Raw genomic sequence first — 21198 nt, 5'->3', positions numbered from 1 at the left:
GTTTAATTTGGTGTGTAAAACTCATGTCATTCGTGTGTGTGTGTGTGTGTGTGTGTGAATTTTTATCGTGTTGTCCGTTCATTTTTCTTTTGCTACATCTTAGTTGTACTTTTGTACTTCTCGTCTGACTTTTTATTTTATGTATGCTAAAGGCAGTAAAATATTTCTAAAAATAATTTCAGTTTTCCCCTTCAAGTAAGCTTTTCAAAGCAGCTAACAACACACTGAAGTTTAAAACTAAGAAAAACAGTAAATATAAAAATAATTACAGAAACTGGATAAACGAAAAAATCAGAGGGCCCCCAGAAAGCAGTAAGAGGTCCAGCAAAATAGTGAAGTCATTATTCCCTATAGATCCTATGCAGCCAACCACTGTTTTCGAAATTAAGCCAATTTAATTTAGTGACATGCTAGCCTGCTTTTTCATAGAACAGAGAGCCTTAGCTCTCGTGGTCTTGCATTTTTTTCAGTGCTTCTCTGAAATGGCAGAAAGAAAAAGATTGAAAGCTTGAAGTTCTGGTTTAGATTAAACAAAATTTAGTTTCATATTTAAACCTTATGTAGCATTGAATTGTAAATATGTTTGATGAAAGCAAGCCAGATTCTTAAATTAAGGGTTGAAACTGGTTTGTTTCAAATAACCATAGTTAAGGCTATTCACATTGCAGTCTGGATTAGGACATAACAAAAAGCTGTGATAAATTTTCACGACCCATGTAAAAGTTAGAACCTCTTCAAAGAAGGAAAGAGCTTGATGGTAAAATCTTGCTTTCATTCAGTCTTGCAGTGCTATATAAAGGTTTAACGTTTTGTACAAATGCAACCAGTATTTTTGGCTTCTGAACTGGACATTGATAGTAATGTGTAGAGAAAAATACTTTTCTTTAAAATTGGCACCTAGCAGAAGCTGGTAATAGAAATAAATTAGGAAAGGCCTATTTTGCTGTAATGTGTCAAATCAGATTTGTGTTGGCTTCACTAGGATGGTGGGCAGTGCAGTGCAGGAAGAGACGAAGATATGAATTTGGTACCAGTACAAGATCGTGTGTGTGTGTGTGTGTGTGTGTGTGTGTGTGTGTGTGTGTGTGTAAAGCCACTGTGTTGAGTCAATAGTAAAACATTTGGCTCAAACTTTGTTTTATGCAAAGGAAGTCAGTGATAAATGATAGATTAAAAAGAAATGAAAATAAAGAGTTTGGCTTTGCAGAAAGTGGTAATTTATCACTACTTACCCGTATGCTAGCTTTTAAAAAATAAAAATTGGATTAAATTGTATTTTGAATGAAGAATATACTCATGCCTTGAAAAAGGGTAAGCTGACCTAAGATATTTAATCATTTCCATATTTCATATGAAAAGATGAATATAATTCTCTCTTCATTTTTTACCCCTTCCCCTCTTTGTGACTGTAACTTGATGAATTACTTCCTAATTTAAATTTAATCTATGTTTATTGTTAAATACCAAACACTGCCAATGGCTCCCACAGACCAAGGTAAAAAACTTTCTTTTCCTTTAAAATAAAGCTGGATGAACCAAAGGCTTATTTGGTCCAGTTAATTTTTTTCCATGGTGCCAAACAACTTGCCTCTGAGAAACTCAGAAGCAGGAGACAAACACATTAGCATTGTTCCAGTTATGTTCTCCAGTGATCCAAATAACCATCTCTGTGTTGCTTCGTTGAGCCTTTAGGATACATTTTTTTTTTGAAGTCTTCAACCTCTTTGAGAAACCTTTTTGAGCTACACAATCTGGCTCCACCTTTCTGCTTTGGCAGAGCTGCTTGCAGAGGTGGTATTCAGCTGGTTCTCTCCGATTCAGGGGAACCGGTAATGGTGACGGCGAGAGGCTCTGCCCACCTGCCCTGACGTAATGCATGAGCGTGCTCCCATTTGCAAACCAGTAGGGAAGGTAAGTGAATGCAGCCAATGGCTGCTTGGTATAGTTCCCTCAATTTTAGGGGGCTGACTTTATCTTCCATCCTGCCCTGAACTATGGCAGGTGAGATACATAAGCCATCAAATTAAATTAAATCAATAAATTCCACACTTTTGTGTGATAGGAAGAAGTGGAGTAAGAAAGGAAGGAAAGAAGGAAGAAAGGAAGGAAGGAAGGATAGAAGGATAGATGATAGATAGATAGATAGATAGATAGATAGATAGATAGATAGATAGATAGATAGATAGATAGCACAACCTCTTGGGTGTGTAGTATGGGAATGTGTAGCTAGGAAAATGTGTCCTTCCTCCTTTGGGAAATAGAGTAATCCCACAAGATATAGACAAAATTTGACTTTTTCTAAAAGAGGGAAACATAACACTTTTTAATTAGTCACATGCAAAAATTGTCAATGGTGGAAAAAGTAAAATTGGAGAGCTGTGAGAACTGCCAGTAGGATCTCACGAGAATTTCCAGTGCAAACAAATGCACAAGAAAAGGTAAGACTCTCAGCAGACCATACAATGGTATTTATCTGTTACTCAGAACACACAATCGCTGAGTTTACAGAGAGAAAATGTACATCAGAGACAGTGTGTATCAAAGACCGTAAAGCCTAAGTAGCTCCACACATTTCAAGATAAAAGTAACCTTACTTGGTTTTTCTAGCTCAGACTTGTTACTTATTCCTTAGAGATGAATGGATCATTGGAACAAAGCTTCTTCCTTGCTCCTCAGATCTTCCATATTCTCATATATTTCAATCTCTAATCAGACTCTCAGGAGTGTGTACGGTATATTTTTCCTAGTCCTCATCTATTACTTCACACCATGATGTTTTAAAAGGCAAAAATCCTTTTCCTCTACAGAAGGGAAGAGGCTATGGGACCTCCTTTTGTTACCTACTAAGATAAGCATCCTTCTTCAGGAAGATCCTGTTTGAGACAGAGAAGATATTGACACGAATGTCTGCAGTCTATGTCACAGGTAGCTGTCACATTGAAATCCCCTGAAGGCAGGTTGGCTTCACATCACTCTGATACTGGATGTAACACATAACTTTCTAGGTTAATAGCCGATCATTCCATTCATTTCTTTTTCTTTATTTGGTGCACCAATTTTATAGTAGCAATTTCCGTAATTTACATATGCTGGGCGAAGCATCACCTTCGTTTCTCTGTCATGCATTTCCACTCTTCAAGTCATCAAGAGACTCTGGATTATAGTACCATGAATGTGCTGGTTCTGTCCACTTTCATTACTTACTGTTATATGTTTTGTTCTTCCCTTGTTTCACTCTTCTTCTTGTCTATTGTAAAGTACTGGCGTGTAGTATTTCTTCATGTGGATTAATTGAAGTCCTCCGATTGTTTCACTTGCCTTTTCAAGAAAAGAGAAAAGGGAAGAGAATACATGAACAATGAACTGATTCCCAATCCTCCTTTAGAGCTTTCTTGGCTGATTCCCAATCTTTCACTAGAGCATGCCTCCAGAAGTATGAGGAATGAAACTTCCAGAATTCCTACTCAACATACCCAGAGCAGAAAATTGAGATCAATCCATAGGAGAAAAGGTCTTAAGCAAAGGCTTTAAATAGGGCCAAAATCAAGCAATGTTTTTGTGTGTAACACTTTTGTTAAGTGTTATTGATGTCACCCAGCCTTCAAGATGTATTTAACCCAATGGAATCTGCAAGATGTGTATGTGTATTGTGGATTCGGTATCTGAAGTCTCATATGTGCAGCTATATGTGTGGGTGGAAAATAGCATAGGGCTCAAAAAGTCTTTTTTTTCTTTGCCCCTTCCCTTTTTTCCTTCTGTAAATGTAATTGTATAGGTTGGATCAGATAAATTATATTGCACATTTTTAGCTTCATGAAACAACTGGTTAAGGGGGGGAAAAAGGAAATTTCAGGTTAGTTACTGGTAAAATTGCCACTATATCTTTGTGCAAATGTATATAGATTGAGTGTGTTACATGTATGTTGAGTATGTTAGACCAGAGCACATTCCAGTAACAAATATACAGTGTTTGTTTTTCCGGACAAATACATATACTGGCCACCTTTTTAGATAGTTTTGCCTCCTGCAATATTCAATGTGCTTCAGTCATCAGACAGCTATTTTGACCGTTAAAGGAATACCAAGATCACTACACTTAAAGAAGTGTTTAAAATACCTTTCTTTTCCACAGTTGGTTGGTTTATTTAGGTCTCATTTAGCTTTATTTCAGTGTATGTAATGCAGCTGTTAAAATACCAGAGTCATCCAGGGCAAAATCATACAGCAGTTTCCTTACTGAGATCCTGGGCGTTTCTGAACATGTTAACATCACTGTGGAATATTTCAATTCCCAAACACAACAATCACACTTTCTGCCTGCAGAGAAAGTCACACAGATGAACAGGCTTAGTAATGGAACCAAGAGTTCTTACTTTGAGTTATGACTGGAGGGAAAATTCAGACATTGCATAAAGTGTTCATCTGTTATATAATTTCCGAATAGGTAAGATTTCCATTTGGATTTTTCAGCGCCAAATGGTTCTCCCCTGCAATCAATCTGTTGCTGAGCTTATAAATTGCATCTGGCACACGACCATGGAAAAACTCTGCACATAAACATCAGCGGATAGACTTGTATGTTATAAAGATACCATTGTTCATATGACAAAAAGTAGGTATTTAATAAAAAGGCATTACAAGCTTAAAGTTAGGATGTTAGACAAAGATGAATACCTATTATGAAAAGTGAGAACTAGAAACTTCTTGACAAGCACTTTATGTTTACAAGCATGAGGCAAGCAAGATAGGGATTTCTATCACATTTTTTTTATTGGGGGGTGGGAGAAGGGGATATTCTCATGGTCACTGTAGAAAGAAAACCTGGCCAACCTTGACTGATCTTGAGAAAAGCTAACCAGGATAATTTCTTAGATGGGAGATCTTCAGGAATACCAAGTCTTTAGACTAAATTGGAACATTGTTTAACATTCCACGATGTTAGGAAATAAAATCATGGCAAGTCCACTTCTACATTGTTTGCCAGGAGAATTACATACTCACATCCACCATGTTGTCCTTGGAAATTAAGCTTGATTCAGTGGAGGCCGGTTTCATATAAGCAGGTGAAAAATGTCATTTTCTTCTTCTTTTCTCTCTTTTTTAAAAAAAAGTAAAGTAACAAATTAGGGTTCCAGTTTTATAAGGATAAACCAAGTTTGTCAATGAGACTGGCAAGGTGACTTTTCTATATGTGTCCTATCTAGCATCAGGAAACCCTCAAGTATGCAATACAGCTAGCATCATTCAGCAGCATTATATGCCTAGTTCAGGTCTGGAGTATCCAGTCATTCCTTCAGATACCTGAAGGTTCTAGCAAGAATTAAATAAAGTAGCTTAACTACCAGAGAGTTTTTTTTTTTAACTAGGCAGACACTTAGATTATGATAAATTCTTTGCTTACGTTTATATGCTGTTTTTTCCCATCTATTGAAGAAGAGGAGCTGAGAAGCTTTGGGCCATAGTGGTTATCATTCATAGCAGTAAAACAAATGCATTGCTTGCCAGCAGCTCTAATGTTTATTCCCAGTAAGATTGGTGAATTGAAATGCCAATCATAGAGGTGTTATTAATTAGAGGGCTAGATGGAAGGATAATTTGGTTCACTTTAAGGCTGCTTGATACATTGAAAGCGTATCTCCAATCCAGTGGCGTGCAGTGAAGTTTATACCTGGTGAGGCTCAGCTGGGCATCCTTTTGCGAAGCAGCTCAGCAGGGCAGCGGTCGGCCTCGGCGGGGGGGGGGGATTTGCATCGCGGGAGCAACCAAGCGCCTGGGTCTGCAGCAAAGATGCTTGGCGGCTCCCGCGATGCAAAGTGCCCCGCCGCCCCGCGCTGCCCCAGCCTGCGTCTGCTGCTTCTCCAAGCTCTGCCGCTGGAAGTCCTGGATCACCTCTGGGGCAAGGCTGAGTGAGAAACGGAGCGAAGCTTCTCCGCGGCCTCCCGGCGCTACGCAGAGGCTCTTACATGAGTGCGTGCCAGCGGCCGGTGGCCCGGAGCGGCCCCGGTTACGAGACAAGGCAGCGCTTAAAGCAGCCGCTGCTGCTGCCTCCACCCCTCCGGGCAAAGGAGGGGTGGTGGCGGCGGCAGCGGCTGCTTTAAGCGCTCCCTTGTCTCGCAACCGGGCCGCTCCAGGCTGCCGGCCACTGACACGCGCTCCTGCGAGAGCCTCTGCCCAGCGCCGGGAGGCCGCAGAGAAGCTTCGCTCCGCTTCTCACTCAGCCTTCCCCCAGAGGCGATCCGGGACTTCCAGTGGCGGAGCCTGGAGAAGCAGGCCGGGGCAATGGGCGGGCGGCAGCATTGGGGACGGTGGGGCACTTTGCATCGCGGGAGCCGCCAAGCGCCCAGGTCTGCAGCAAAGAGCCAGCCTCCTCCTTCTCTCCCACTCCTCTCTCCTCTGAAGCAAAGGAGGCCCCGAGTTCTCTCGCCTCCTGCTTTGGTTAACACTAAGCAGACACCAAGCCACTGTGACCTGGAATCTGGTAGCAACTATCTTGGCTTTAATTATTTTTAAAAAAATATTTAAATTTCTTTCTTTTTCCTGAGGAGACTGGTAAGGCTCTGCCTCCCTTGCCTCTAGTGACTGCACGTCCCTGCTCCAATCACAAGAACAGCAAAAATGCTTGATGTCAAAATCACACGCACAATGAAATCATCAAGCAAATGGCACCTTTATATACTTGTGCCCCACTATTTGACATGTGAATATTTTAGTTCAGTTTAATTCAGTTTAGTTTCAACAGTGAAGCTCTTGATACTCTCTGGCTTTGCTTGCAGATGTAACTTCATCAGCGCAATAAAACAGAATTCATAGGCTGTATCCAGTTATGTAACCTTAGACTGCCACACTACTATATGGGAATAATTCAGTCAAATTTTTGGCACTTCCCTCCTGTTTGTATATGGTATTACTATGATCTTGGTATCCCTAAGCTGAAAAGCATATCATATAGCTGTATCTGTCCAACGATCAAGACCACTTCCTCTATACCTAATTAAAATACATATCAAGCTGATTTCTTGATTTTTGCTGCATTCTTTGTAGTTGCTGTACTTAAGAGTAGTTTTAAGTACTGGAGGAGAAGATGTTTCTTTTTCTTTAATATGCCAATTCTTGATGAACCAGCTGGTTCAGACTTTATGCTCCACATCCTGGGTCCACCTTCAGATCTTGGCAAGGCTACTGGGAAAAATGGTTACAAGGCCTTGGTTAACCGGTTCCTGTCTCATAGATGTAAAGACAGAGAAAAATGAAAATGTTTTCTAACTGGCTATAACTAAACACATTCAGTCCGTATATATATATATAACTGGCTATAACTAAGCACATTCAGTCAGTCAGTCAGTCAGTCAGTCAGTCAGTCAGTCAGTCAGTCAGTCAGTCAGTATGTATGTATGTATGTATGTATGTATGTATGTATGTATGTATGTATGTATGTATATTCTGAGGTAGTATTTCAAATCCAATCTGTAAATTAGTTGTTTTGGTATAGTACAATAGTTGAAGGGAAACTATAGTTAAGAAGCCCCAACAGTCAAATCAAAGTTAATGTTTCTGCATGCAGGAAATGGCCATGTATGTTGTTTCCGGTGAGCTGTCTGCTATCCATGTGTGTCTTCTTGATGAATTTTCTCCTGGGCTCAGCTGGTACTTGTTAGCTTTCATCTGGTGCTAATCTATTCTTGCCCAGGCTCAACACTCCTGCAATGCTCAGTAAACTATGCCACCATGTGGTAGCACTGAAGCCACTTAGAGGTTAGAGTCAGTGGAACCTGTTCAGGATCTGAAGAGTAAGAAGATATGGGATCCAATTTTGGCTCCAGATCAGATGCTGAGTCTCTCTAGAGGTTTTGGGGGGGGTTTCAACCACTCTGTACTTTTCGTCTGGTTGGCATCTGAGCTAGAGATAACATCATCTTCCTACTGAATTTTCTTTTGTATTAATTTTATTGAGGTTTTTTTTTTAATGTAGTAAAAGCTAATGCAACTAAACTGGAAGGGAAAACAATAGTAAAAGAAAAGTTTAGAATTTGCAGGGAAAAAAAGAAAAATAGTGAAGAAAAGGGGGAACACTCCCCCAAAGACAGTAATATAGAAGTGGCTTCCAACTTTCATCAAACTGAGCATAGGCTAATATAGTAACTGTTCACCCCCTTTTAAAATTACAAATATAAATGAAGCCTCCTGTTCTTCCCATCTTTGTCGTTGTTTTAACCCAGGGGTGTCAAACTCAATTTCATTGAGGGCTGCATCAGGGTTATGTTTGATCTCAGGGGGGGGGGCATGGTGGGTGTGGCCAGGTTGACTTCATTCATGGGCCCGAGTGCGCTGCCAGCGAAAATGGGCTCCCGAACTCCGTTTTTGGCTGGGATGACCTCCTGCAACCATCTGCCAGTGAAAACCAAGCTCGGGAGGGCCGCACACAGCCCTCACAAGCTCCATTTTCATTAGCAGAAGCACTGCAGGTTGGTCCTTCATTTTTTCCAGGACAGCCCCAGGGGCTAGATCTAAGCACCCTGTGGGTTGGATCTGGCCTGAGGCCTTCAGTTTGATACCCCTCTTTTAACTCATCAGTCATGTCCCACTCTTGGTGACTTTATAGACAATACTCTGTCAAGCACAGCTTCTTTCAATTGTTGGATATTCACCTTTGTATCAAATTTGATGTTATCAAGCTGGTGTGTTCTTTACTTGCACTTACCTCTTGTTCCACTAACCACTCCTAGCATCATTGGTTTATCCAATGAATTTGCACATTTGACATGATATACTTCCCATAACCGAACTGTTATTTATGCTGTTACAATCCATGAATCATCATCTTTTTAGTTCTGGTTCAGCCAAATGTCCATTATGGATTAGGTTACCAGAAATGCCAAACAAATAGTTTGGACCAATGCACCTATTGGTTGCGCCTTATCTAGAGCTTTTTAACCCAGAGGATGTAATTAGTGGAGAGATTCTGTTGGCTCATCAGACAGTTGCATAGGCTACAGCTCTTTCTCCTGCTCTCAAGATTATTTTCACCCATCACAACACTGTCTTGCATGCAGCTTCTGTGCTAAAGAGCAGATACCTTTAGGATGAAATGTGATTGCTTCAGGGACAGATTTGATACTTTACCTCACCAAAGTCTCTCTTCAGAAGAAGCTAGGAAATGATTCTACACAATCCACAAGTTCCTGCTAATAGGATTCATATAAGCTCCCCCCAAGATTTTTTATTTTTTATTTAACATCAGTATCTACATGAACAGTGTATTGTCTGGGTGCAGTTCATTTTAAGAAATAATAGTAATAATAATACTCATAACATTGATGGTGATCAAATAATAATAATAATAATAATAATAATAATAATAATAAAGATATAGATTGGATACAAGAAACATCAATGAAGCTGTAGAGATTGTAAAACAGCGGATAACAGCAACAGCTAGAAAAATTGAAAGATATGAGGCACGAATCATCCAATATAAACAAAATCAGCAATTTCGATCAGACCAACGGCGTTTTTATCAAAGTCTTAATGTGAATGGTGACACCAAAAGTGAAAAACCAGAAAAGCAGGCCACAGTTGAATTCTGGAAAGAATTGTGGGAAAATGCAAAGGACTACAATAAGGAAGCAAAGTGGATACATGAGTTTGAGAAAAGCATTGGCAATAAACAAATGCAAGTATTAGAAATAACAACTGAGATGGTCAAAAATTGAGTAAAAAAAGTAAAGAATTGGACATCACCTGGAAATGACCAATTGCATGGTTTCTGGCTCAAATATCTGACCGGTTTACATGCAATATTGGCCAGGGCAACTGAATGAAATTTTACAAAATGGTCAAATTGATGAATGGTTGACAACTGGAAAAACACACTTGATTCAGAAAGATGCAACTAAAGGAACAACACCTGAAAACTACAGACCAATAACATGCTTGCCAACAACCTTCAAATTACTCACAGGCATTATTGCAGATAACATGATGGATTATTTGGAAACAAACAACATCTTGCCAGTAGAGCAAAAAGGCAACAAAAGAAGGAGCAGGGGCACAAAAGATCAGCTCCTAATTGATAAAATGATATTAGAAAATTGTAAGAACAGAAAAACGAACTTGAATATGGTCTGGATTGATTACAAAAAGGCATTTGACTCACTGCCACATAGTTGGATCATAAAATGCTTAGAAACAACTGGCATTAGCAAAAATATTACATCCTTTACTGAAAAGGCGATGAAACAATGGAGAACTGAGTTGGCAGTAGGGAATGAGATCTACAGAATGGTTAATATCAAGTGAGGAATTTTCCAGGGTGATTCACTTTCACCTCTTCTCTTCATCATCGTGATGATCCCACTATCAGTAATCTTAAAAAAAATGAAATTAGGCTATCAAACAGCCAAAGAAGCTGAAAAAAGTTTGCATTTATTATATATGGATGATTTGAAACTCTATGGAAAGTCAGAAATAGAAATCCAATCACTGACAAACACAGTCCGAGTATTCAGCACCGATATTTCAATGCAGTTTGGCAAAACAAATCCGCCACTGTATCCATAAAAAGGGGCAAAATCACTTACATGTGAGGGAATTGAAATGCCCAATGGCCAACTAATTAAATGCAATGAAAATGAAGCCTACAAATACTTAGGCATTCTGCAGTTGGATAACATCAAGCATGGAGAAGTAAAAACTATTGTCAGGCGAGAGCACATCAACAGAGTTAGGAAAATTTTGAAATCTAAATTGAATGGTGGAAATACAATCAAGGCCATAAATACCTGGGCAATACCAGTTATAAGATACACAGGTGATATAGTTAACTGGACACAAACTGATTTGTACATTTTGGACCGAAAAACCAGGAAACTAATGACAATGCACTATAGTTTACATCCATGTGGTGATACTGCTAGACTATACCTGCCCCGAAAATCAGGTGGCAAAGGATTATTACAAGTGAAGCAAATAGTTGAAGAAGAAAAACATGCACTGGCTCATTATTTAAAAGAAAGTCAAGAACATCTATTAATCGAAGTAAAGAACAAAAATCTATTGAAGGTCCAACAGACGAAACAAAAATACAGAAAAGATGTGATAAAATCAAGAATGGAGAGTTGGCAGAACAAAGCATTGCATGGCCAATTTCTGGGAAAAAAAAGATAAAGTGGACAGTGAAAAAACTTGGTTATGGTTAACAGCAGGTACATTAAAGAAAGAAACAGAGTCACTAATCCTGGCTGCGCAAGAACAAGCTATCCGCACAAATGCCATTAAGGCCAAAATCGAAAAATCCTCTGATGATGCCAAATGCAGACTTTGCAAAGAAGCTGATGAAATTGTTGATCACATACTCAGCTGCTGTAAAAAAAATCACGCAGAATTATTATAAATTGCAGCATAATTCAGTAGCACAAATGATCCATTGGAATTTGTGCAAAAATTATAATATTAAAACAACAACAAACTGGTGGGAACATAAGCCTGAAAAAGTCACTGAAAATCAGATGGTCAAGATCTTGTGGGATTTTCACATACAAACGGACAAAATACTGGCGCATAATACACCAGACATCACACTGGTTGAGAAAAATAAGGTTACAATCATAGACATCGCAATACCAGGTGATAGCAGGGTCGATGAGTAGGAATATGAAAAAAATCGCGAAATACCAGGACTTGAAAATCAAAGTTCAACGATTATGGCACAAACCAGCAGTGGTAATTCCAGTGGTAATTGGCACACTGGGTGCTATTCCAAAAGTACTGGAATTATATTTAAAACAGTTAAAAATTGACAAAATCACCATCAGTCAAATGCAAAAAGCTGCAGTGCTTGGAATTGCATGGATATTACGAAAATACGTTACGACGCCCGAGGCCCCTGGGTGGGGCCCGACTAGTAACCAATGCCAAATCCAGCGAAACATCTGGCCACTGTGATACAATTCTGTTGTTGCAATAATAATAATAGAAAGGGTAGTACCAATAGCAATCCATTGAGTGCAATCCCAAAAGAACTGGAGCACCACTTGAACATCATTGGCATTGACAAATTAGCAATAGTGGTTTTCCCCTGCTAACAGATGGCCACTGCATTCTATATTAGTTTTTCCTTCTGAGTAACATTCAAAGTCAATCCCATGGAAAGTGTGTTGTAATAATACACTGTAGTGATAAGAGCATGAGCCACTATAATAGGGCGTTATGATCTCAGTAAAGCCATAGCTGGTGCACTTACTGAATCTTACTGAATTTGGAGGAAAGCCTCCTCATCTCAACCTTAACTAGTTTTTCAAGCAGCTACCATGAATCCAAGGAGGTCCACAAGTTATAGAAAATCTCCTCTGAGATGTATGAACCTCATTAAATACAAATAACTCTTCCAGTGTTTCTTCTTCTGTTTGGACACTAGAGCCAGCAACACTTCCTCTGTTGTAAAACAAAGGAAATGTGAGCACTTGATTTGTTCTAAGTTGAAAATGAACTTGTTGAAGTCCTGTTTAGAACTTTGAAAACTGCATTTAATATTTGTTTTATGTGCCTATGTGGGTTTCTTGCATGGGAAAAATGCAGAGTCTATTTTAACAAAAACAGGTAATGAATTTTTTCCAATGTCTTTTGAAATAGGAGTGCACCATTTGGGATCGGTTTAGAGAATGAGGACATGGAAACATATGGAATCAGATCAGTTTGGCAGGAATAAAATTAAAATTTGGTAGGCATTTGGAATAGGATTACTTTATAAATTATACTCATTCTTAATAATATGTAGGCCAATATATGCTACGCACAACCACATGATGCTTTCCCCCTTCAAACTCAAAACACAGCAGGGATCAGCATCTCTGTCAATTTAGAGTCCTGTTCTATAATCTTCTGGGCTGGTAGCAGGTAAGGCTCAGAGGTGAGAGTTACTGAAGCACAATGCACTATACAGCAAGCAACAGCCAAGTGGTGGCTCAACAGATGTTATGGTGCATGGGTGTTTTTTTATTAGAATGTTACCTGTAAAGGGTCTTTTTTCCAAGAAGGACAAGAGTTGGGCCATAGTTCAGTGTTCAAGTCCATGCATGCAATAGAGGCCTATCCAAAGGCAGAAAAAATTGCTCCAATTGCTAGATAAGTAGCACTGAGCTATATAAAGCATGGCAGAATCCTCAGGGTATGGCCTGTTGCCTCAGTGCCATACCCAGGGCATTGAACTGATTGCTTTCCTCCTTTTCCTTGGAAAGCATTTAGAAGGGGGTTCCTTGATCTTGCTTCTGGAATACAGGCAGTCCTCGACTTACAGCCACAATTGAGCCCAAAATTTCTACTGCTAAGAGACAATTGTGAAATGAATTTTGCCTCATTTTATGACCTTAAGAACAGTTAACTGAACCACTGCCCTTGTTAAGTTAGTAACAGAGTTGCTAAGTGAATCTACCCTCCCCATTGACGTTGCTTGTCACAAAAGCTGGGATCTCATGGCCCCAGATACTGCAACCATTCTAAATATGAGTCAGTGGCCAAGAGTCCCAGTTTTGATCATGTGACCGTGGGGATGCTGTGATGGCTGTAAGTGTGAAAAATGGTTATAAGTCACCTTTTCTATCATAGTTTCTATCCTTTGGCATCAGACTCCTAAACACAACCACAATAACTCCACACACAGGCGGAAATGTATGACTGTTTTTTTTCTTTTTCCCTAATTACTTGCATTGGGATTATTCCTTATACTATTTATGTTGTTTGTATTTGTTGTCATGGATTGCACCAGTGAGGCTAAAACCAATTTCGTTGTATTTATTTTGTGCCATGGCAAGAAAGGCTATACTATACTTTTTCTCAGTGCCATTGTAACTTCAAATGGTCACTCAATGAACTGTTGTGTGTCAAGGACTACCTGTAGTGTTTAGAGGTCCAGAGTAAAGGGTTGATTTCTTAGCTTAAGTAAATACTCCAGAAGAGTAGTGAAGAAGTCTCCTTTCTGTTTTCCAGTGAAAGGATACAAATATTCTTGAAGTTTCTAACTGTTCTACTTATAAAATTTTAATCAGCAGTTTACTCTAAAGTTGTACCTTGGGGGAGGACATGGAAGGTTATTCTAATAGAATGAAAAATGAATAAATACGCACAGGGTCTATCCAATGTTGGGCTTCGTAGACAATTTATTATACAAATTCCATTAATTGCTTAAATTGTTTGCCATTTTCTTCTAAACACTTCCTTGTTTGACACATGACTTTCAAACATTCTTAAGTATAATGGCATTTTTTCTGGGGGGGGGGGGAATGACAAAACATTGTGCTTGGGCTACATGTAATTCAATGTTTGGTATATCCTGTATGTATGTGTGTATGTTTGGGTGTGTGTATACATCAATCTTAAGTCAACCATCGTTTAGAAAAATGTGGCTTCAGATCCTTTCTGGATATAATTACCACAGCTTAATAAAAAACTTGATGAGCAATTAAACCAATATTTATTGTTATTGCTTTTAATTATCTTTTGGAATAGGATGAAAGCATTTCCATCAAAGCAATTTTTGTGTTTTTAATGGGGAAAGAAAGAAAAAGAAACCCTGAACTTTTTGTATTGTTTTTAAGGACTGGGAAGCTGGAATATGCGTGTCTGAGATGGAAACATCCACATCAATGGCTTCTGCAAAAAAAGAAGAGAAAAGTGTCCTCCTGGAAGACAATGGCTTTAGTGAACCAACGAAGAAACCAGTTCCTTTAGCAGCTGCAGCCACAGCAGCAGTGGTGACTCAAGGAGGTACTTCGTAATCCTTTGCCTCATTTTGAAAGCAAGCCTAGGCTTCGTTTTAAAGGCTTAGAACTTCCAATGTCAGAAGTGTACAGGTAGTCCTCAACTTATGACTGAAATAGAGCCCCAATTTCCATTGCTAAGCAAGATAGTTGTTAAGAGGGTTTTGTCCCCCTTAACAGAGATGAGCACCACCCCTAGAGCCAGAAACAGCTACCATGCATGTTTGGGGGAATCTTTACTTTAACTTTACAACCTTTTCTCACCATTGTTGTTAAGTGAATCACTGGAGTTAGCAGCATAAGTACATGCTAGTTGCCAAGCATCTGAATTCTGTTCACACGACCAAGGGGATGCTGCAACGGTCGTAAGTAAGAAAACCAGTCATAAGTCACTTTCTTCAGCGCTGCAGTACCCTTGAATGGTCACTAAATGAATGGTTGGAAGTTGAGGACTACCTGTAAATCCTTCTGCTAGAATTCTGAGTTTATTGATCTTAGTTTCAGGAAATGGAAATTGAGTGTTTGCAGATCTCAGGTGATCATAGAATGACACATCTGACCAGACAACTGTGACTCAAAAAAAGTGGAGCTGAAATAAAGGCTACTTCACCCTAACATGATTTATGCATTCATTTCCTCCAGAGATAGCACTGATGATCAGTTGTTGCTTACTGGATGCCAGAGTGGAGGAGAAAATTTTAGTCCCTCTTTGACAAAGAAACAAACATGCTGTTTTAAAATACTGTAATTTGCAGGTTATGCTGTTTGTTTTGACTCCGGAATCTGGTTTTCAAAAGCAAGCACCCTCTGAAAATAGGAGCAAGTATAAGACTTTGGGATGAAGATTGGAGCTGGATATCGAGCCTTGTGGCACATAGAATGTCACAATTCTGTTTCTATATAAAAAGTGGCCCACTTTGCTTGAGATGAATGTGTAAGAGAAAAAAATAGGATGAATGCAGATCACGAGGGCTACATAATGAGTAATGTTAACCAGAAAGTTACTTGAGGGGGAAATCTGAAAAGACCGATGATACTTCTTAAAATAAAACATCTAATATTACTTGAAAGAAGGCTTTGCACACCTAACTTTGCACTTTAATATTACTTGAAAGAAGGCTTTGCACACCAAGGAAGTGAGAAATGCTGTTGGTATTGGAAACTATCCTGTAAAAAAATCAGTTTAAACTTAGGCAGAAACTTGATGATAAGTTTAGATTGCTTTCCTCTAGAGCTCCACCATGCAAGAGGGCCATTTATATAATTGATATTGTATAAATACAAATACAATTGATATATACAATTGATCTTGGGGCATTTATACAATTGATATCAGGATGGATGAAAACCCCATCATGTGTTTACATATCTATGGGAGCAATGGAGTTTCATACTGTGTAGATTTTTCTCTGCAGAGACCATAGTTGGTACTTTTTATTTTGTTTGTTTGATTATCATTTTTTAAAAATTGTCCATCTCCCTCACAGATGAATCCTGGGTGGTGGACAAGTAAAATATTAAAAAAAACATGTTTTAAAAAATCATATAAAGAAAAGAGGCAAATTTAACAAAATATAATTTCAATTATTTTCTTAGTAACCCCAATTAGCATCTCATGAAGATATAAAATGAGTGCTGACAATCAGCCTTCCTTAACTTGGCATCCACTGTTGAAGTGCTGCTCAGAATTCCAAGCTGACATAATTACTATGATCTTTTGCAATTTTGTGAGTTACACAACTGAAGTTCCCCCAGTCTGGGGAAGGATGTTCTTCCTAAACTTTGCCTATTCCTTTTAAATGTGCAGAATGATGTGGCCCTTTGAACTTCACATCTATGGAAAGCTGACTGAGAAAGTGGTAGTATTTGTTGTCTTTGGATGGAAGCAAGAAGAAATAATCATAGGATTTTTGCTTGTGTTGGTTTGATACCAACCCACTCCTTGTTTGTGTTATGTGGGATAGAATAAGCTTTCACAGCAGGAACTGAAGGGACACATTAGCTGGGACTTGACCAATGGAATGTGACAAGTGGCATCTTCAGCTGTCTAAAGTTTTTTCAGCTGTTTTGTGGTCTGTCAAAAATATTTCTCATTGCTGGATCAGCTCTGCTTTAGAACACATACATTTTCTTATTTTTTTCTCGCTTTATATTTACATCTAAACAGAACAATCTAGGAAAATAATTGTTTTCATTCATCTTTGTTTTGATAGATAATATAACTTTGGGAGTGAGAAAGTTTCCTTGCTATTTTTTGCTCCAGGGCTGGATATACTTTCAAAATGTGTAACCTTAGCTTACTAGTTTTTGCTCTACAATTCAGTTATTTTTTAAAAAAGGAGGGAAGAGAGAAGAAATAAAAATTATACTGCGCTGAGTTATGTCGTCTCTCAGATGACACTGAGTGGAAGAAAAGATATTCAAAAACTCTGTGGAATTTTGAACGACAATATTTCTTTAAAAGTATTTATGGACTGTCATGTTTGGATTCTGGGTGCAAAAAGGAATCTTTTCAACATCTGGAAAATGTTAATTTGTTGACATGAAGATTGGGGGAGGGGAAAAGACATACATGTATGAGTTTTACAGTGTTTTTAAATAGTGCCTCATGAGAGGAAAACATATTTATTTGTTTGTTCAGACAGCTGAGGGCCCAACCCTGAGAGAGAAGAGCTGAACTCTTAGGCCTGGTTTCCTTTTAACTTGTTTGTAATGTGTTCATTAATCCCAGTCTTTCTTAAATTTTCTGCCAAAAAGGATTAAAAATTATGCAGTTATTTCATAACACATTCTTTATACTTTTCAGATTTTTTTTTTGCAGCCTCCTTATACTGAAGAACTTACTATATACATTTCTAACCTTAGGCAGATTTTTCTCTGTGTGACATACTTGGTCATTCTTTGGCCATCCTTCTGCTCATTTGCTTATGAAGAAAGGCTAATGTAAACTAGGTTTCATGCCAGTAATAGGTCATCTTTCTGTACCTGAAGAGAACATTTCCTGCCCCCACTCCTTGCACTATCGTAAAACAACAATGTCTCTGGGGACAAATGACTCAGAATTTTACATCTTTAGTTACATACATACATACATACATACATACATACATACATACATACATACATAATAAATAAATGAATAAATAAATAATAAATAAATAATAAATAAATAAATAAATAACAACTTTACAACCCTCTCTAAGTGGTTTACAGAGTCAGCATATTGCCCCCAACAATCTGGGTCCTCATTTTACTCACCTCAGAAAGGATAGAAGGCTGAGTCAACCTTGAGCCTGGTGAGATTTGAACTGCCAAATGGCAGTCAGCCGGCAGTCAGCAGAAGTAGCCTGTAGTACCGCATTCTAACCACTGCGCCACTGCAGTGGTTAGAATGATGGAAGATGCAGATACCCCCAAGATTGTGCTAGATTTCAGCACTGATGTTGGAAACTTCTGGTAGCTGGATTATTACAATGCGCTCTACATGGAGCTACCCCTGAAAAGCGTTCGGAGATTACAGCTAGTCCAGAATGCAGCCGCGCGAGCGATATTGGGTGTACCGAGATACACCCATATTACACCTATCCTCCATGAGCTGCACTGGCTGCCAATTGGTCTCTGAATGCAATTCAAGGTGTTGGTCATTACCTTTAAAGCCCTACATGGCTCAGGACCAGCGTATTTGCGAGACCGCCTACTGCCACATACCTCCCAATGGCCGATAAGATCCCACAGGGTGGGCCTCCTTAGGATGCCGTCAGCCGGACAGTGTCGGCTGGCGGGGCCTCGGAGGAGAACCTTCTCTGTGGCTGCTCTGACCCTGTGGAATCAGCTACTCCCAGGGGTCCGGACCTCACCCACCCTCATGGCCTTCAGAAAAGCTGTTAAGACCTGGTTGTTCCGGCAGGCCTGGGGCTGTTGACCTTATTATGTAGGATCCAGCCCCAATCAGAATGTATGCGTGTTGGAAAATTTTTAAATTTTAAATTTTTATTTTTATTTTGTTTGTTTTCTTTGTTCTGTGTAAGCCGCCCCGAGTCCTCTGGGATTGGGCGGCCTATAAATCTAATAAATTAAATTAAATTAAATTAAATTAGCTGCAATGATATATTTCAAAGCCTTAGGTTGCCAGCCCTTGCCACACATGGTTGGAGTAAACTGTGACTTTACTAATGGCCGATTCATATTTTGGGCTGCACAGAATCCAGGATTCCATAGAATAACAAGCTCTCACACATGGCTAAACTGAAGCTACAAATCTACCTGTACCGAAGCAGGCCAACTACAAATGACATATTCCTTGATATAGTATTGCATTCAGTATTCACCATTTTCAAAGATAATAGGTACAGCAAAGTGGTCCCCTACCTTTCAGTCTCCGCAGACATGCAGTGATGGTGGCAGCAGGTGGCAGAGGAGAGGGGATGGTTTTGCACACAAAACCTAATCCCGTGCATGCACAAATGGATCTTAGCATGCTTGCCCACCGCTTGCACGGATTAGTTATGGATCATGGTTGAAAAAAACTAAAATTTCATAGTTTTTACCAGCTAATAGTTGAGATATTTTATTTAGTATATAACAGAACCTGGAAGTGGTTATGTAATATTTGGATCACTTCAAGCTGTGCTGTTTCCTTATGGAGGCAGAAAGAATGCTGTTCATGAGAGTGAAGGATGCCAGGAGCTTATGCCAAGAGTATATACTCTCAACAGGGTCACCCAAGGTGCCTACTGAAAGCAGGTAGTCATCTATATTACTGGCAGTGATATAGAAAGATGATGGAGACAGACAACCTCTTCAGAGTCAACCAGAAAAGGAATCAGTTCACTCTACTGTATATAGGAGAAAGCAATGGTAAACCATTCATATATTTTATGAAGAAAATGAATAATTAAGATAAAGTGATGAGTGGTATAGAAGTCAATTTCCCCAGGACAGATGGCACTCAATTTGCTACTGAGCTTGGGATTTGTTGGAGTTGGATTTATTTGTGCCATTATTAGATTAAAGCCTTCATGATGTGTCATTGCCATGCAGGAAAAGAAAAATCTGAAAATGGAATTACAGTGGGAATGTGAAACCTAGAAGCATTGAAATGGGCTCAACACAGTAAAAAGGAAATAAATCAACTAGACATTGACATCTTAGGCATCAGAATTGAAATGGATCCTTCCAGCCATATCATACTCTTTACTACTTGGGGCATGAAAACAAGATGGAGTGATATTGTTTTCTCATTGGAAAGGAAATAGCAAGAACAATACTTGGGTCCGATGCAATCAACGTTTGAATAATTAGACCTTGGAAACAACCTTTTAATAGGATGATTATGTTTATGTTCCAACTACTGATGCAGCAGATGATAAGGTTGATTTTATAATCAAGTTCAATCTGAAATCAACAGATCATGTAAACAAGAGGTGATTCTTGCAGTTGGAGAGTGGAATGTCAAAGTTGAAAATAATAAGGAAAATGTAGTTGGATTGTATGGCCCAGGAAACAAATGAGGCATGACAACAACTTAGAAGAGTATGCTAATCTAGTGATTTCTTCATTGCTAATCCAGTCTTTAAACCACCAAACAATGCATGGACAGTAGCAGATGGAATACACAGCAATCACATTGACTATATAATTGATACAAGGAGTTGAAAGACCTCAAGATGAAAGAGAAAAGATATGTGGAAGGCAAACTTTGTACTTCGAAGAAGCAGAAGAGAAAGAGTATTGATGCTTTTGAATTTGGGAGTTAAGAGAAGATTTCTGAGAATACCATGGATAGGCAAGAAAATGAACAGGTGGATTATGAAATATGTCAACCCAGCATTTTCATTGAAGGTACAAACGACCAGATTTAAATCATAATATTGTATACACAGTGGCAAAGACTTAGGTCTTTTGAGTTGTCTTCAATGCTGGGAAAGATGAAAGGAAATAGAAGAAGAGAAAGACCAGTAACAATGGATGGGCTTAATTACAGCAGCAATGGGTACACCATTGGAAGGTTTAAAGGGCCTGATTAGGGACAGGTCATCCTGGAGAAGGTGTATCCATGTGGTTACTAAACATCGACAGTATTTTGATGGCACATAATCAATGTTTAGATAGGATTTCTTGATCTCATAGCATTTGATGGCTTCTATGCAATTATGTTTTATGAGACATCTTATCTGAACCTTGACAAGATTAATGCTAGCAAGAGATACTACAGCTGAACTGTTCACATTTAAAAGAACAACTTCACATTCAAGATAGAATCTGAATTTGAAATCTCTTTAAATATTCTAGCTGGTGGAACTAGAAATTGTCATGAATTTATACATATTTGTACAATTTTTCAGCATACACTTGTTTCAAAGTGTCAAGTGCCTTGTTATTGAATCCAGAGAAACACACCATCTTGTACCCCATAATGCTATGCACCCCTCATGACAGAAATACCAAG

At 38.9% G+C, this 21198-nt stretch overlaps 1 protein-coding gene across 6 annotated transcripts in view; it reads left to right on the top strand.

Annotated features, from left to right (window-relative positions):
• The window catches only part of GLI2 (GLI family zinc finger 2), a 316230-nt gene that overhangs the window by 50511 nt on the left and 244521 nt on the right, over positions 1-21198 (top strand). For 2 of the 6 annotated variants that reach the window (XM_032216311.1, XM_032216302.1), the window contains exons 1-2: positions 2902-2925; positions 14589-14757. In XM_032216311.1, coding sequence (XP_032072202.1) covers positions 2917-2925; positions 14589-14757 — 178 coding nt within the window. In that variant the 5' untranslated portion in view covers positions 2902-2916. Of the gene's footprint in view, positions 1-2901; positions 2926-12647; positions 12716-14588; positions 14758-21198 lie in introns of those variants that run through there. The other 4 variants (XM_032216322.1, XM_032216338.1, XM_032216331.1 and 1 more) reach the window with 3 other exon arrangements.

This window comes from Thamnophis elegans, chromosome 1 (assembly GCF_009769535.1).
Source record: "Thamnophis elegans isolate rThaEle1 chromosome 1, rThaEle1.pri, whole genome shotgun sequence".
Lineage (NCBI taxonomy): Eukaryota > Metazoa > Chordata > Lepidosauria > Squamata > Colubridae > Thamnophis > Thamnophis elegans.
Note: the sequence above shows the minus strand (reverse complement) of the source record. Positions and strands in the feature narration are given on the sequence as shown.